Raw genomic sequence first — 19114 nt, forward strand, 5'->3', positions numbered from 1 at the left:
TAACTGAAGGAGCATTGGATCAAGGCATCCCTGGTGTCCCTGCCTCCCTGAAGGATCCAGAGGTCTGCCTCCACGTCCTCACCATGCTCCTCACCGTGCTTCTCTTCTGACTCACCACTGGATTCATCCTCTGTGGCTTGTGGAGCTGCATCAAGATCCTCTTCCTCCAGTGGTCCCCCTTGCCAGTGTCAGATTGTGGAGAGCACAGCATGCGACCACTATCAGTGACACCCGCTCTGGGGGTATTGTAGTGCTCCCCCTGAACGGTCCAGGCATCAGATGCGCATCTTCAGAAGACCTATGGTCCTCTCTATCACTGCCCTTGTAGAGGCATGATTCCTATTGTAACGCTGCTCTGCCTCTGTTCTTGGGTGGCGGAGAGGCGTCATAAGCCACCTTTTCAACTGATAACCCTTGTCACCCATCAGCCATCCATCCAGTTGAGCTGGAACAGTGAACAGCCTCGGCACCTGTGAGTGTCTGAGGATGTAGGCGTCATGGGAGCTTCCAGGGTACCTTGCACAGACTTGCAGAATCTGCATCTTGTGGTCACACACTATCTGGACGTTCATCGAGTGGAATCCCTTCCTGTTGACAAAGGCACCCGGCTGACCCGCTGGTACCTTGATGGCCACATGTGCAGTTGGTGGCACCCTGGACATGGGGGATCCCGGCAATCACTGCAAAGCCTCTGGCTCACTCAGTCTGACTGGCCTTGTCCATCCGGAAATGAATAAATGTCATTACCCGCCTGAACAGAGCACCAGTCACCAGCTTGATGCAACTGTGGACTGCTGGTTGGGTCGCTCCAAAAAGGTCCCCACTGACCCATGGAAAGAGCCGGAGGCATAGAAGTTGAGGGCAACAGTCACCTTCAGAGCCACTGGCATGGGGCGTCCACCCACACAGCTGGAGCTGATCTCAGGCCCAATCATCTGACAAATGGAGGTCACAGTCTCCTTGGAGAGGCGGAGCCTCGTTCAGCATTGCACCGCGGGCATGTTGAGGTAGCTGCATCACTGCCTGTACACCTTGGCAGCAGGATAGTGGCCCCTTTTGTGGCCCCTTCCGCCTTGGACTACCTGCTGGCCCTGCATCCCTTGTGCCTGCGCCTCTCCTCCCACAGGTCGTTCCCCTGGAAGCTGCATTGGGACTGCTGGCCTCCTCTCCCTTCTGCCCCTCTCTTCCTCCTCAGAGGAGATGCCACCAGTGGAGAGCACAATCCCCGTTACCAGCGTAACAGAAGGCTGTCTGGTACCTGGAAGGGCCCACATGGTCAAAATCCTCTGGAGGCCTTGGAGACACCAATGATTCCTGAAATGAAGCCTCGACATGCTGAGACTGAAGCTCAGAACAGACATGAAGCTGTCAAGTTCAAATAAGCAACCAGCAGCAAACTATCTCCTAAACTCCTAACAACTCACAATGGCAATGCTGCAGAGCCTTTTTATCCCGTCCTTGGATGAGGTTTTGTTAAAAATGGGCTGCCTGCCTGTCCGTTTTGCCCGTGTGATGGGCACAAAATTGCAGGGGCAACATAAAATTGGGATCAATTGCCTCTTTAATGGCCTTAAGCGGCCCTTTAATTGTTGGCAGGTGCGGGTCTGACACCCATGCTCGCCCGCTGACTTGAAGATTGCTCGTGTGTGGGATGACATTGGGACGCTCACACGATGTCATCTTGCGCTATTTTGTGTCCGTTTGGGTCGGGTGCACACCCGCCCGCGAGACATAAAGTTCTGGCCCTGGATTCTTCAGCACCTCAGAATTCTGCAGCCTTTCTCCATTTAAGTAATACCCTTTCATTCTTCCTGCCAAGGTGAATAACTTTACATTTTCCCATATTATACTCCATCTGCCAGATTTTTGCCCACTCACTCAACCTATCTATATCTCTCCTCTTCACAACATATTTTCCTACCAATCTTTGTGTCATCTGCAAATTTAGCTACCATGTCTTCACTTCCCTCATCTAAATCATTAATATAAATTGTAAAAAGCTGAGGCCCCAGCACAGACTCCTGTGCGACTCCACTTGTCACAACCTGCCAATCCAAAAAAGACCCATTTATGCATACTCTCTGCTTTCTGCCAACCAACCAATCTTCTATCCATGCTAATATGTTACCCTCTACACGATGAACTTTTATTTTCCGCAATAACCTTTGGTCTGGCACCTTATCAAATGCCTTCTGTAAATCCAAGTACAGTACATCTATAGGCTCCCCTTTATCCACTGCACATGTTATTCCTTCAAACTCCAATAAATTGGTTAAACCTGATTTCCCTTTCACAAAATGATGCTGACTCTTCCCGATTACTTTGAGTTTTTCTAAGTGTCCAGCTATAACCTCCTTAATGATCAATTCCCCATGACAGATGTAACTGGCCTATAGTTTCCTGTTTTCTGCCTCCCTCCCTTCTTGAATAGAGGGGCTATATTTGCTACATTCCAATCTGGTGGGACCTTCTCAGAATCTAGTGAATTTTGGAAAATTAATACCAATGCATCTATTATCTCATTAGCCACCTCTTTTAAGACCCTAGGATGAAGTGCATCAGGACCCGAAGACCAAACAGCCCGCTGTTCCAACAGTTTGCTCAGTAAGGCTTCCCTCGTGATTGTAATTTCACCAAGTTCCCCTCTCACTTCCACCTCTTGATTTATGGCTATTACTGAAATGCTTTTTTTGTATCCTCTATCCTCTAGCTCACTTTCTATCATACTCTAATTTCATTCTCCTGACTAACCTTTTAGTCATTCTCTGCGGTTCTTTTATTCTGACCAGTCATCTGACCTGCCTCTCATCTTTGCACAGTTATATGATTTTTCCTCAAGTTTGATGCTTTCCCTAACTTCTTTAGTTAATCACGGTCCTCCCCTTAGAATATTTCTTTAGAGTAGGAATATACTTATTCTGAATGTATTAAATGTCTGCCACTGCTCCTCTATTGATCTATCCTCTAGCCTAGTATCCAGTCCACTTCAGCTAGCTCAGCTTTTATGCCCACATAATTGCCCTTATTTAAGTTTAAAATACTCACCTTAGGTCAATTCTTCTCTCTTTCAAGTTGGATGTAAAATTCAATCATATTGTGATTGTTGCTACCTAGGGGTGCCTTCACTCTGAGGTCATAAATAATCCTGTCACATTACACAATACCAAGTCTACTATAACCCATTCTCTGGCTGGTTCCAGAACGTGCTGCTCTAAGAAAGTATCTCGGAAACATTCTATGAACTCCTCATGCAGGCTATTACTGCCAATCTGATTTTTCCAGTTTATATGTAGATTACAATCACCCATGATTATTGCTGTCCCTTTATCACAAGCGCCCAAGATTTCTTCGTGGTTACTGTTAGGGGGCCTGTAGACCACTCCTGCTAGTGACTTCTTTCCCCCACCTTTCCTCATCTCCACCCAAACCAATTCTACATCCTGATCTCCTGAACCAAGGTAATCTCTAACTATTGCACCAATGTCACCTTTGATTAACAGTGCTATCCTTCCACCTTTACCTAGCTTCCTATTCTTCTTGGAAGTCATATGCGCCTCAATATTCAGGACCAAATCCTTGTCATGCTGCAGCCACGTCACCGTACTGGCTATCAGATCATATTTATTTACTTCAATGTGTGCTATCAATACATTTACTTTGTTATCAATGCTAAACGCATTCCAATACAGAGCCTTTAGTTTTGCATTTTTGTTATCTTTGTAACATCTAGTCTTGACTGTTGGTGCTAATAACAACACTTTTGATATTAGCAGGCCATTAACATTATGGATAAATTTTCCACTGCAGTCGTAACATGTCATCAGTGTTGTCTGATTTGATTACGATTTTGCCTTGCATGATGCAGTTTATCCAATGAATAGTGATGTGGTGCTTCAAATCCATATCGGTGCATATCTTCCATCGAGCTCAAGTGTTTTTTCGCCAGTTCTAACTGCTCATCCAAGATGCACTCCCTCTCAGGATTTGAAGGACAACATTTATGAAGATCAATTATACTGTAACTTTTGTTTTGGTTTCATGACCGGCATCAATTAAACTCGATTTTGCTGCTTAACATATGCTTAAAGTGTGTCTAAAAATCAGCAGCTTTCAGCCTGTTCAAATATGATTAATTCAAGCATTGTATTTCTCTTGGGATTAAATGATCAACTAGGGTTTTCATGGCCTTGTAATTTCCAATCTGTATCAATTCCAATATCAGACAGTGCATCAAATATATCTTGCAAATGTTTATGCCATAATGCAAAAGCATAACTCTCTTTCACATAATACTGGTGATATCCAAACTCATCACAGCACACTGGTTGTACCAATTTCTTCCATCCTGAATAGAATGAAGTAAGGTTGTCATATAAGTCAAATGGGGTGGGGCGGGGCAGCGGCAGGGGGGACGTGGGTATATGAGGTAATGCTGAGTCCATCATACTAGAAGAACTGCATTGTTACTTGGATCTACCAGTAGATACATAGGATACAGTTATTATCTCACTTAAGAAACACATAGGCCTTAAGCTAAGGGAGACCTGTGTAATGTACAGGGATTAAATGTACAGGAATTAATGTGCCACGTTTGTACTTCACAGTCATAGAAACATAGGCCGGAATCTAATGGAGGTGATGGGAGTCTCTGCTGTTGGCTGCAGGGCTGGTTAGAGCCCCACATCGTTCAGCTTTCCGGGAAGGCCTGCCGCATCATGTGCCACCCCAGCACTTGACAGGCCAGCAGTGCACCTACCCCCAGGATCGAGGACTCTGAGTTCCATCTGCCAAGTGCCATTGGCCAATCAGGGGCTCTGCTGAATGGCAGTGCCTCTGGGGAGGTTATGGCTGCTGCTAGTATCACACCCACCTGAGTCCTAGGATCACTGTTGGATCCCAGGCCACAGGAGAGTGATGGCGGGAAGTGGTTCATAGTGTGGGGGTCACAGGGAAGCAGGGAGAGGGGTCAGCAGCAAGGACAGGGTGGGTGGCTCTCAGTGTCCCTCCACACCACACACACCATCCCCCCCAACCCCAACTTCCCGATGCTGGGTCCCTTGATCACTGAGTGCCTTTGAACAAGGGATCTGCACCCGGGAACCTGCAAGCAACCCTGACAGGGTTTGCTTGTTGTGCTCCACGCATTGTGAGTCTCCGACTCCCCCGCTTACTGCCGGGTTAAGGCCCTTAAGAGGTTCAATTGGCGGCATAGCAGGAAGACCACGACGATGGGCCTTCCTGCCATGGACTTAATTGGGGTGGAGATAAGGAGATGGGGTCCCTACCTGCCAACCTCCTGCCTGAATAAATGCCCCTCTGCCACCAAGGAGGGCAGAAGGTCCCAGCATAGGAACAGAAGTGGGTCATTTAGATCCTTGAGCATGTTCCACCATTCAATGAGACCATGTGACCTAACTTCATACATCCATCTTTGCCCCATACCCCTTGATGCTTTGTTCACAAAAATCTATCAAGCCCAGATTCAAAATTAACAATTGACTTACCATCAACTAACACTTGCAGAAGAGAGTTCCAAACTTCTATTACTCGTTGAAAGTAAACATGGTTATGTTCTATAGCCCTAGACTCCCCATTTAGCAGAAATAGTTTCCCTCTATAACAACAATCTATATTTATATAATGCCTTTAATGTAATAAAATGTCCCAAGGCACTTCACAGAAGTGTTATAAAGCAAAGTAAGATACCGGGTCATGTAAAGAGGTATTTGGTCAGATGACCAAAAGCTATTGAAAGTGGTAGGTTTAATGGAGTGTCTTAAAGGAGGAAAGTGAGGTAGAGCGAGACAGGAAATGTAGGGAGGGAATTCCAGAGTTTGGGGCCAAGGCAACTGAGGGCATGGCCACCAATGGTGGAGTAATTAAAATCAGGGATGCACAAGTGGCCAGAATTAGAGAGATATCTCAGACGGCTGTGGGGCTGGAGGAGGTTAAAGAGATAGGGAGGGGCAAAGCCATGGAGGGATTTGAAAACAAGGATGAGAGTTTTAAAATCAAGATGTTCCTGAACTGGGAGCCAACATAGATTAACAAGGTACAACGTGGAAGACCAGCCAGGAGTGTGATGCAATAGTCAACTTTACAGTTAATGGCCTGGATTTTCATCAGCGAGGCGGGTAGCAGGAGTCGGGAAAATTTCTGGCTTGGCCCTTCTGCCTCAGGGGAAAGTAACTGCAAAAGGCTGGATCTTCATTGCCGACCAGCTGACCTGGGAAAGAGTTTGGAGGCAGCCACACGGGCTATTGGCTGTGGAGGCGGGCTGTTTAAAGGTACCGCCTCGGTGCTGTGGGTCTTCATCGTAGTTAAAATAAAAATAGAAAGGCCTTCTAGCTCTCATCCCTCACAACCCCTCACCCTCTGCACAGTCCTCATGCCGCATCCATACTACCTCATGCCCCCCATCCACCCACTATGGTCCCTCATGCCTTCATTCCAAGGAATACCCCCCATGCCCTAGGGCCCCTCATGCCCACCATGCCAAGGTACTTTTAAGCTTTATTTACACATTCTATTGTCACCATAGGGTTCATTGCTTTTATACTGTGTACGGTGGGTGACTGGATGTGTAAGTGCCATAACTTGGCATGGGGGGTCATAAGGGGCCACAGGGGCTGTTTGGGGACTTTGCCTTGGCATGGCAGGCATGAGGGCCATAGAGGGTGGGTGGGAGGATACCTTGGCATGGGGGGGCATGAGGAGTACCCTTTGAACTTACCTTTTAAAAGGTCCCCTCATGCAGTCTATGGTTTACAACTCCTCTGAGGTGCCATGAGCCACAAATCCTTTAAAAGCTGGCCTGACTCCATGAAAATTGTGGACATGACTATGCCTGCAATGGAGCCGGCCAGGTTGAGAGTGTGAGGTGTGGACCTTTGACCTGAATCAGCCCACAGAAGACCCTTCTGAAAATCGGACAACCCGGGAATGGGATTGGGCTACCCAGAATCGGGACCTGCCCATTGTTTTTAAGGGTTCCGGAGTCGTCCTAACTCAATGAAAATCCAGGCTAGTGTTTCAAGTTGATGACCTTTCACCAGAACTGATCTGTTTTGATGAAAAGTCATCCACCTGAATAGTTAACTCTGTTCTCTGTCCACAGATGCTGTCTGACTTGCTGAATATTTCCAGCATTTTCTGTTTTTATTTCAGATTTATAGCATCTGCAGTGTTTTGCTTTTGTTACCACCTTATTCGTTGTTTTAATTTGCTAGAATGACCAATGTTGTAGTAGACAATTACCGATCACTGAGACAACCCCTTCCCCTCACCTCTATACAACAGGAATCCAGCTGAGTTGCCTCTTCTTAGTCTTCTATTGATTGGAAATCGTAAATTGTATTTGTCTTGACAAAATATAAATGAAAACTGACTTACCTTCATGAGCAAACTCCTTCGTTCTTCATTATCTGGTAGGTGCCGAATACTGTGAGGCAGATACCAGAAGCAGACATTGGTGTGCTGTGGCTGAACAACAGAAACAGGGAAAAATGACCATTCAAGAATTTGACTATTAAATTGTGTAAAGTCAATAGCAAGTACTTATATCATTTCATCTAACACTTCACTAAATTATATTTAAATGATGATGCTTTTGAATGATGTTCCTCAGCTTCCTATGTACTAAAGATATGGTTGCATTGAGAGGAAGCTTCCTCTCCGTGCATTATTGCAGAAAAAGCACAAAACGTATTCCATTCTACTAAAAATAATGAGGTGGAGGAAATGTTCCCGCTGATTCTTACTCTGATTTCTACTTTGATTGTAGTTCTGAATCATGCTCTGATAGTTACTTTGATCCTTGTGATTGTATCTGTCTTGCTTGGATTTTTGCCTTAATTCATGCCCTTTGTTACTCTGAATCTCACACTGAATTTTACATTGACTCCTGCCTGAATTTTTTTTATTCATTCATGGGATGTGGGCTTCGCTGGCTGGGCCAGCATTTATTGCCCATCCCTAGTTGCCCTTGAGAGGTTGGTGGTGAGCTGTCTTCTTGAACTGCTGCAGCCCATCGTTACCCTGCTTCTTATGCTTGGCTGTCACTCTTTGAACTTTGCAATTGTGACTCAGTGATTTTTTCCTGATATTTGGAGCAGGAATTGTGAGGCTGCACTGTTGGTGTGTTGCCTCACTAGAGGTGTAGCCTCAAATTCAGCACCATGTATTCCCATCTAGTGTGCTCACAATTCCCGTCTTTCTAAATCGGTATTCCATTTAGCTTGATTGTTTGAGGTGTAAACAGTTGTTTTCTCTTTTACCTCAGAGCTGTAATTGTTCTTTACTTACAGATCAGACAGTAAAGTTTGAGGTATAGTCCAACAATGAACGGCAAGTGGTTCTTATTTTCATAAATACTGCCATGCTAGTGATGTTGCATGACTTGGCTTTGTCTTATACCAAAATAATTAGTGATGTAGTAACCCTCTCCTTCCACTTCTCAGAGGCAGCCCAACATGATCAAAAGTGAAACAGCTCTGTGGAGTCAGTGGTAGTTCAGAGGAAACAGACAGATTGTCTAGCTCAGGGGCAACTCAGTGAGGTTGACTGTAGCCTGGAGGCATAAGATACACTTTGGGTGGTGAAGGGCAGCTCAGAACACTGAAAGCTGGCTCAGCTGCAGAAATAATACTGTTTGGCACAACTTGAAAAAAATCTTTAATGCTTAATCAAAGTATAACATCACTATTGCATGGGTCCTGTATTTGAACAGAACTGGAGCTAACTGTATTTACATATTTATATTTAGTGTCAACTAAGGTTTTGCATATTCTCCATTGACGGAGTTTGATGTTAACATTTCCATCTTAGTAATTGGAAACAAATTCAAACATACTTTCCCATCAAGCACCATTTCGAATCCTTCTCTGTTACTTATTTTATTATATAGGTAATCTGAAAGATCCAAACACTTGTCAATCTGTGCCTCAAATCCCATGGTACCCTACAAAAAAGGTAAAAAAATAACTTTCCTTTAGTCAGTTATGATGCAAACGCAGTTACAAACCATTGAGCACCTTTGGAAGATATCTACCCCCTGCTTTTCCTTGATGGCTCTTTCTGTACCAGTGACAATCCACAGCCAAGTGAAGGTTGGGGAGGCAGATGAAGAGTCTGGATGAACAGTTCTCAGAACTGGACCAGTCCCGTTCTGAAACCTGAACACAGAAGGCAAATGGCAGAGATTAAGGATAACTCTCTGCTACTGTGTGATAGTGACTGGTCTTTGCTCACCACTTTCCCATGGTAATACCATCCAGATTTCACCAGATGTGGCGTCTTAAATTCATGTGACTGCCAGCCTCTTTCCCACTTCCACTTTGGTCCAGGCCAGGGACTGGTGGTAACCTCATAAGGATCTGCTATTTGAGATGACATGATGCCATTGTTGATTTCGAACTGGTGTGGTGTACACTGTTCAAGCCATGCCCAATTACATGTAACAGCCCAATTATCAAACCTTAAAAGAACCGCTGGAGGCTGGTTTGGAAACACTAAAGGTAAGTTTGTTTAATTAAGGTTCTCACCCATTGTCCACTGCTCTGTGCTCTCCATTCAATAAAATTATGGCTGATCAGATTGTGGCCCTAACTCCACTCTCCTGCCCACCGTCCACAACCCTCAACACCCTTTTAGATCAAAAATCTGCTCAGCCTTGAATATATTAAATAACCTCATGAAAATGAATTCTGACCCTCTAAGAGAAAAGAATCCACCTTATCTCCATCTTAAGTGCAAGACCCTTCATTTTTTAACTATACCTCCAATACTAGATTCCACATGGGGTGAAACATCCTCTGAGCATCTACCCTGCCAAGTACCCTCAGAATCTTGCATGTTTCAATTAGATCACCTCTCATTCTTCTAAGCTCCAATGAGTATAGGCCCAACCTATCCTCATAAGACAAACCACTCATTCCAGGAATTAGTCTAATGAACATGTTTCTGAACTGTTTCCAATGCAAATATATCCCCCTTAAATATGGAGACACCAAAATTGTACATAATACTCTAGGTGTGGTCTCACCAATGCCCTGTACAGTTGTAGCAAGACTTCCCTACTTTCATACTCCATGCACCTTGCAATAAAGGCCAACATTCCATTTGTCTTGACAGATGCTGTCAGCTCTGTTTCTCTCTCCACAGATGCTGCCAGACCTGCTGGGTTTTTCCAGCATTTTCTGTTTTTGTTCCATTTGTCTTCTTAATTGCTTGCTGTCACTGCGTGCTGACATTTTGTGATTCATATGCAAGGACACCCAGATTCCTCTATACTGCAACATTTTGTAGTCTCACTTCATTTAAATAATATTCTCCTTTCCTATTCTTCCTGCCAAAGTGGACAACCTCACAATGTCCCACGTATTACTTCATCTGCCAATTCAGTTAATCTATCTATATCCCTTTGCAGTCTCGTATCCATGCCCCCACTTGCTTTCCTACCTATTTTTGTATTGTCAGCAAATTTGGCTACAACATAGTCAGTCCCTACATCCAAGTCATTAATAGACATCATAAAGAATTAAGGCCCCAGTAGTGATTGATGTAGCACTCCACTCGTTACAGTTCGCCAACCTGAAAATTATATTTTTTCTTTCATGGGGTTTGGGTGACAATGAATAGGCCAACATTTGTTATCCATCCCTGCTTGCCCTTAAGAAGGTGGTGGTGAGCTGCCTTCTTGAACCTCTGCAGTCCATGTGTTGTAGGTACATGCACAATGCTGTAAGGAAGGGGGCTCCAGGATTTTGACCCAGCAACAGTGAAGGAATGGTGATATAATTCCAAGTCAGGATGGTGAGTAGCTTGGAGGGAAATTTGGAGGTGGTGGTCTTCCCATCTATCTGCCCTTGTACTTCTAGGTGATAGAGGTCGTTGGTTTGCAAGGTGCTGTCGAAGGAGTCTTGGCCAGTCGCTGCAGTTTACCTTGTATGTGGTATACACTGCTGCCACTGTGCGTCATTGATGGAGGGAGTGAATGTTGAAGGTGGTGGATAGGGTGCTAATCAAGTGGGCTGCTTTGTCCTGGATGGTGGGGAGTTTCTTGAGGGTTGTTGGAGCCACACTCATTCAGGCAAGTGTGGAATATTCCATCACATTACTGACTTGTGCCTTGAAGATGGTGGACAGGCTTTGGGAAGTCAGGAGGTGAGTTATTCCCAGCCTCTGACCTGCCCTTGTAGCTACAGTATTTATATGGCTGGTCTATTTCAGTTTCTGGTCAATGGTAACCCCCAGGATGTGGTTATTGGGGGATTTGACGATGGTAATGCATTGAACATTAAGGGGAGATGGTTCGATTCTCTCTCGTTGGAGATGGTCATTGCCTGGCACTTGTGTGGCATGAATGTTACTTGCCACTTATCAGTTAAAGCCTGAATGTCGTCCAAGTCTTGCTGCATTTGAATATGAACCGCTTCAGTATCTGAGGAGATGTAAATGATACCTAACATTGTGCAATCATCAGTGAACATCCCCACTTTTGACCTTATGACGGACGGAAGGTGTCTCAGCAGGTCTGGCAGCATCTGTGGAAGGGAGCACAGTCAATGTTTCGAGTCCGCATGACTCTTCAACAGTTCTGTTGGTGTTTTTGTTTTTGTTTTTGATTTCCAGCATCCGCAGTTTTTTGTTTTTATCTAAGGGTCATACAGACTCAAAACTCCACAGATGATGCCAGACCTGTTTAGTTTTTCCAGAATTTTCTGCTTTTATTTCAGATTTCCAGCATCCGCAGTATTTTGCTTTTATCTCACTGGCTTCAGTTTTGCTAGGACTCCTTGCTACTACACTCAGTCAAATACTGCCTTCATATCAAGGTCAGTCACGCTCACCTGACCTCTTGCATTCAAGCTCTTTTGTCCATGTTTGGAGCAAGTCTGTAATGAGAACCCAAACTTAGCGTCAGTGGGGTTATTTCTGATTAAGTGCTGCTTGATAGCACTGTTGACGACCCCTTCCATCACTTTGCTGATGTTCAAAAGTAGACTGATGGGGCGGTATTTGGCTGAGTTGGATTTGTCCTGCTTTTTGTGGAAAGGGCATATCTGCACAATTTTCTGCATTGTTGGGTAGCTGCCAGTTTTGTAGCTGTGCTGCAGCAGCTTGGCTAGGGGCATTCCTAGTTCTGGAGCACAAATCTTTAGTACTACTGCCGGAATGTCATCAGGGCCTTTGCAGTATCCATTGCCTTAAGTCATTTCTTGATATCACATGGAGTGAATCAAATTGGCTGAAGACTGGCATCTGTGATGCTGGGAGCCTCAGAAGGAAGCGGGGATGGATCATACACTCAGCACTTCTGGCTGAGGATGATTGCGGATGCTTCAGCTTTGTGTTTTGTGCTGATGTGCTGGGCTCCCAAATATTGTGGATGGGGATATTTGTGAAGCTTCCCTTGTGATTTATTGTTTAATTGTCCACCACCATTCATAACTGGATGTGGCAGGACTGGAGAGCTTAGATCCGATCGTTTGGTTGGTGAACTGCTTAGCTCTGTCTATCACTTGCTGTTCCCACTGTTTGGCATGCAAGCAGTCCTGTGTTGCAGCTTCACCAGGTCGACACCTCATTTTTAGCTATGCCTGATGTTTCTTCTGGTATTTTTTCCAGCACTCTTCATTGAACCATTTATCTGGACTCTCTGGGAAGAATTTTCCCCCAGTCAGGGGGGGGGGAAGTGCAGGAGTGGGCATGGGCAGGCACGCCTCTGATCGGCACTCCCGATCGAGGGCGCGCCGCCATTTTACATGGGTGGGCCAATTAAGGCCCGCCCAGTGTGACATCTGCCAGGAAGCACAATGCGCTCCCTCTGCAGTGGGGGGGGGGTGGGGGGGGGGGGTGGGGGGGGGAGTTCCCTCAGCCAAGAATGCACTCTTTTGCGCATGCACACGAAAGAGCGCACTCAACTCCCTGAGGCTAAGTGCTGCCTCAAGGAAATTGGCGTCAAATTTAAAAATGGTCAAGGTGCACAGACAAAATTTCCCTGACATGTCCCCTCATGTGACACTGTCACATGAGTTGGGACATGTCCATCACTTTTAATCAAATATTTATTAAATTTTTAAAAACTCTCATGATACCTCATCCCACCCGTGGATGAGGTTTCATGCTTTTTCTGAAGCCCGCCAGGGCTCCCGGCCTGCCCACCAACCTTAAGGTTGGACAGGCAGGTCCATTAATTATCTCAATTATTTTTTAAATGGCCTCAATAGGTTGGCGGGTACACAGCTGATTCGGCTGTGCCCCCGCCGACCTGAAAATTAAAATGATGCAGGGTGACATCAGGAGTTCCGCCTGACGTCCTCCCCCTGTCATTTTACGGGTCAGCGAGTGGGCCCCACCCCCCGCCCTAAAGATCCTGGCCTCTGTCTATGTCTCCTGTTAGTTAACCAATCCTCTATCCATGCTAACCGATTACCTGCGATGCCATGAGTTCTTATCAGTAACCTTTTATGTGGCACCTTATCTAATGTTTTTTGAAAATCCAAATACACTACTTCTACTGGTACCCCTTTATCCACCTTGCCTGTTACATCCTTAAAGAATCCCCTTTATCCACCTTGCCTGTTACATCCTTAAAGAACTCTAATAGTTGAATTTGTAATGCATGATTTCCCTTTCACAAAACCATATTGGCTCTGACTGTTGGTAAGAGGTTTTTCTAAATTTCTTCTACTACCTCCTTAATAGTGGATTCTAGCATTTTCCCAATGACAGATGCTAGTCTAACTGGCCTATAGTTTCCTGCTTTCTGTCTCCCTCCTTTCTTGACTAAATCACATTTGTGATTTTCCAATCTGCTGGGACCTTTTCAGAATTTAGAGAGCTTTGCAAGATTACAACTAATGCATCTACCATCTCAGCAGCCATTTCTTTTAAGATCCTAAGCTGCAGGCCATCAGGTCCAGGGGCATTATCAGCCTTTAGTCCCATGGGTTTTCCTGGTACTTTTTCTCTCATGATGTTGATTGTTTTAAGTTCCTCCATTTGCTGTCCTGCTTTTCTACTGTTCTTGTGATACGTTTTGCGCGTGTCTTTTACCATGAAGACAGATACAAAATACTTATTCAAACTCCCTGTCATTTCCTTGTTTCCCATTATTAATTCTAGAATTTCATCCTCTTAGGCATCGACACTCACCTTAGCTACTCTTTTTCTTATAATACACTTTTATTGCCTGATTTTATATTTCTTGCTAGTTTGCTCTCATACTCCATATAGTAAAGATTTGAGCCATAGGAAGTTCAAGCTTGCCCATGAAAAGTGGAGAATGACCAAACATTGGGAAATAGGCTGAATTTTATACCATCATCCAGCATTTTGTGATGCTCCAACACACCATTACACCATACCACCAAGCTACACTATTTCAAATGATAAAACAATGATCAGAAAATGGAGGTTGTGTTATTGTCTACCTACACATTTGCTTGCTTTGTTCTTTTAGCTCAGTTCTCTGCCCGCCTTACAGATCGCATCATCCCACGCACCATTCAAGAGTGCTCATAGCAGATCTGCTCCCAAGCTCATATCAATCCATTTCATTGAATGCCTTGCAGAAGATGCACTTCATTAGGGTGAGTCATCTAACCATTTCCATGCAAAGGTTGTGGATGCTTCTGAGCACCATTCCAAGTTGGAGAAACATTAATAGCTGGCATTTAAATCATGCCTTTAATTTACAAAAACTTCCAAGGTGCTTTATGGAAACATAATCAGAAAAAAAAGATACGTTGCCAAAGAAGGGGATATTAGGAGGGGTGACTAAAGCTTGGTCAAAGATGCAGGTTTAAGGATGGTCCTAAAGGAGGAGACAGAGGTGGAGAGGCAGAGTAATTTAGGGAGGGAATTCTAGAGCATGAAGCTGAGGTGATTGAAGAAAAGAACACCAGTGATGGGACAACGGGAAGTGGGGATGCACAAGAGCCACATTTGCAAGAATAAGCAGTTTGGAGGGAGGGGGTGTAGGGTTGAAAGAAGTTCTAGAGATAGGGTAGGCCAAGGCTTTGAAGGGATTTAAACATGAGGATGAGAATTTTAGACTTGAGGCAATAGGAATTGGGAGCCAATGTAGGCCAACAAGGATGGGGGTGTTGGGTGAGTAGTAGTTGGCACAGTCTAAGATATGGACAGAATTTTGGATGAGGTGATGTTTATGAATAATGGAGAATGGAAGTCTTCCTGTATAGTCTGGAAGTGATAAAGGCCTCGATGAAGATTTCTGCAGCTGATGGGCTGGAAATCATGTTCTCCCACAACCTTAGTGAGCTCTCTCAGTAGGTCTTGAACAACTCATAGGGATTAAAGTATCCATACGTGCTGACCTTCCTTTGTTGTGCGTCACGGTCCTTGGCCAGACCCCGGGATGTTGGGGGAGGTCCAGTTAGGGACAATAACCTTTTGTTTAAAGTAGATAAAGGTTGACATTCAAGTCACCCACTTTTGGAATAAAGCCACAAGATGCCATGGGTTTTCAACAAACAAAAACTAAATTTACTACACGGGTTCAGAAAGATAAAACAATTTACAATATGTATTTTATATGCTAACACATTCAGGGTAAGTATGAGGTACATTTGAATTAACAGATAAACTGGTTGGAACACCACAGTACAGAGTAGATGACAGATGCAACCAAGACAAAGTCTATGGAATTCTCAAGAAATCACCCAGACGTTAGTTAGTCCCACTGTGAGTCAACCAACTTCACTGCAACTTCGTCTTTCTCAGGAGGGTTCCCAATCTCCACCTTTAAAGATCCTACCTTGGAATTCTCTCCAAATGCCCCTCCCACTTGGATGGCTTTAACATTGCCCCACCTCGCAAGGATTTAACATCACCTTGTGAGACTCCTTCTCCCTGGATTTCTGAGTGACTCAACACTAGCTCACAAGCACACTTTCACACCTATGGTCATCCCAAGCAGAACACCATTGCTCTAAAGGGGTACCTTTGGTACTGTGGCCCCAACAGCCCACAGTACAGAGTCAGTCTACTGACTGCATCCACAGACTGTGAATATAACACACACAGACATAATGAATTGAATTCAGAGCACGTGAGATTGGCTCATTGGGGCACAGGCACATGTAGCATTCGATAAAGAACAACGCTGGCACATCCCTCCAGTGTGTGGGAAGCTTGGGCCTGACTCTCCATTGTACGCTGATACATCAAACCTTTTGGTGTTGGATGCATTACTTTCAATAAAATACCAGATTCAGTAAAGTGAATATGAGAAATCCATCACAGTTACATTGTCACAAACCGTGTCCTCTACTTTATTCACTTGAGGAAAATATAACTAATGAGAAATAACTAATTGAAATGCCTACCTTAGCTCTCCACATCAGCCACAATTTAAAAATATCCACATGTCGCCCACACTGCAATGCTTTATCTCCAGTGTCATAGGACAAATCATATTGTTTGTCAGGTTGGAAGAGGTAGCAGGCATTCATCTGATTACAATTCTGCAGCAGCCCCTGCAAAAGGGTCAAACAAGTGTGAATACAACTTGTGCCAGTTAGACCTCACAGATCAAAACAAAGTCCACTGGATGTATCTGAGTGAGAACCCAAAGGAAACACATAAAGAGTTTAAACCTAGTAGGTATTATAGGAAGGATGTGATTGCACTGGAGGGGGTGCAGAGGAAATTCACCAGGATGTTGCCTGGGATGAAACATTTAAGTTATGAAGAGAGGTTGGATAGACTTGGGTTGTTTTCGTTGGAGCAGAGAAGACTGAGGTGCGACCTGATCGAGGTGTACAAGATTATGAGGAGCATGGACAGGGTGGATAGGGAGCAGCTGTTCCCCTTAGTTGAAGGGTCAGTCACGAGGGGACATAAGTTCAAGGTGAGGGGCAGGAGATTTAGGGGAGATGTGAGGAAAAACTTTTTACCCAGAGGGTGGTGACGGTCTGGAATGCACTGCCTGGGAGGGTGGTGGAGGCGGGTTGCCTCACATCCTTTAAAAAGTACCTGGATGAGCACTTGGCACGTCATGACATTCAAGGCTATGGGCCAGGTGCTGGTGAATAGGATTAGGTAGGTAGGTCAGGTGTTTCTAATGTGTTGGTGCAGACTAGATGGGCCAAAGTGCCTCTTCTACACTGTGTGATTCTGTGAATTGTGCTAACTCAGTTGTACCAAGAATGATCCCTCCACTGTCCTGTGAAGCAGAGTTCTCAGAATAACATTTGAGACCTGAACATTCCCTCAAACAAAACAAATCCCATCCAGATGCAGTGTCCTGCTATCATTAACATGCCAGCCAAGGGACATGTGAATAATATCACGATTGCTGGCATCTCCATCATGGTAAAACCAAGGGCAAACGTTTTGCTAGTTAACACTAAAAATCCGGCCCAATTTGTTTTTGAAATAGTAAAAGGCCAACTGTCACTGGAATAGTGGTGAGAGATGTGGCTGAAGAGAAATGGATTGGTGGGGGGCGTTGGGCAGGGGGACAGGGTGTTAGAGGTGAGGAACAATAACAACGATGGAACAGTATTATAAAGGACAAGGATAAGGTGTTTTTATGCTGAAAAATCTAAGGAATCTATGCGAAATGAGAAGGAGAGAAAGAAGGATGAGAGAATAATATATAAAATCAGCCATATATGAATAACATTGAGTTAAATATAATAAAAATGGACAACTGGTTGTAAAATTTGAATAGATTATTTGAACTTTATATGAATAATATCCCTGGTGGGAATGAACATGTCTGGAATGAGGACACTGCATTATCTGCATGATGTTGTGACATTTACAATTTTCCGTGAATAGGGGATAAAATGGCATATTATCCGTTCTTATTTCAATAATACCTATGAACTGATATCCTGCTGCATTTACCTGATTTGCTCATCAGCAGAACCTTATTGAAAATCATGAGGAATTATCTTTTAATTATCTTACTCAATTTAAACAGCATAGACAATCATGAAGTGATAAGCATGGAGTACTGTATTGCCAAATGTAACAAAAGCTCCTATGAATGAACATGGCTTTGAATCATTCCTTTGCACCAGTCTCTGTTTTCTAATCAGCTTCATAGCTTCCACATGTCTCTTTACATTAACTTTCCTGTTATTTATTTTTTCCCATCTGAAGCTTCCAAATGCTAACTGATTTTCTATATCCGTGACAAAAATAATTTTATGTGACAAATTTGACATGTCACAGTTCTTGCAGTCCGATGTCTGGTGTTAACAAGCAGTCACTAAAGTCTATTTTCAAATGGCCAAAAGCTGGTTGAGCAACAAGGTCGTTAGGGATGCAGATTCCCTTTGGGATTCAACACTCACAATGCTGTATTTTGCTGCCTTAGTCGTTCACAGTGCCTGGGACCGTATGCTGATCCTGACACTGTTGGCTTGTGAATTCCACCAACCTGCGGCCAATTAAAGGCCATCTCTGGGAGCCTCATCCAATTGGGGATGGCCAGCAGGCTCCATGGGCAAGAGAGCCAATGGGAGCAACCAAGACTCTGGGCAGCGAGCAGCCCCACTGGGGGACGTGGGCACTGCTAGTGTAGAAGGGAGACAGCGGGGGCTGTCAAGATAGAGGCACCCTCTGAACATATAACAGACATTTAAAAAGAAGGGGGAACAGCTTCCAGGCCATCATTGTGGTGGGGCTGTGGCCCTCTGGCAGACATGGCTCTGGGGTGGGGGAAATAAAAGATATCTCCCTGACTCATGACCTACCGCTGGGAGGCTGCCTCCAGTTATCTGCCAGAATGTGGCCTCAGAAGAGGGCAGTGTGCCGTCATTAGGATCCTGGCAGAGGCCCCAATCTACACCTAAGTGGCCACTTAATAGCCACTAATTGGCTCTGTGCCGATTCAGCACTCTAATCTGCAAGTTTGCTCACAGTCTCGACTTGGAACCTGCCTTGATGGGACTGGGAAGGACAATGAGAGCACAGCTTCTAATCAGCAACGGTGATTCTTTGGCTTTCCTACTTATCCTGGGAACCTGTGCTTTGGGTTTACTTTTCCCAATTATATCCCATTTTCCTGTCATCTGGCATTATTTTTCTCACCTGTCCCATTTTCCCATGCTGTCGTATTGCCTTATCTATCTGT

The 19114-nt window shown here is 44.6% G+C and overlaps 1 protein-coding gene across 1 annotated transcript in view; it reads right to left on the reverse strand.

Moving 5' to 3' along the window:
• LOC144678194 (glutamate decarboxylase 2-like) overlaps positions 1-19114 on the reverse strand; it is a 180912-nt gene that overhangs the window by 11939 nt on the left and 149859 nt on the right. Inside the window, exons 13-15 of the mRNA XM_078538068.1 lie at positions 16353-16502; positions 8852-8959; positions 7393-7482 (exon numbers count right to left, since the gene is read on the reverse strand). Coding sequence (XP_078394194.1) covers positions 7393-7482; positions 8852-8959; positions 16353-16502 — 348 coding nt within the window. The remainder of the gene's footprint in view (positions 1-7392; positions 7483-8851; positions 8960-16352; positions 16503-19114) is intronic.

Source organism: Cetorhinus maximus, chromosome 3, assembly GCF_964194155.1.
Source record: "Cetorhinus maximus chromosome 3, sCetMax3.hap1.1, whole genome shotgun sequence".
Taxonomy (NCBI): domain Eukaryota; kingdom Metazoa; phylum Chordata; class Chondrichthyes; order Lamniformes; family Cetorhinidae; genus Cetorhinus; species Cetorhinus maximus.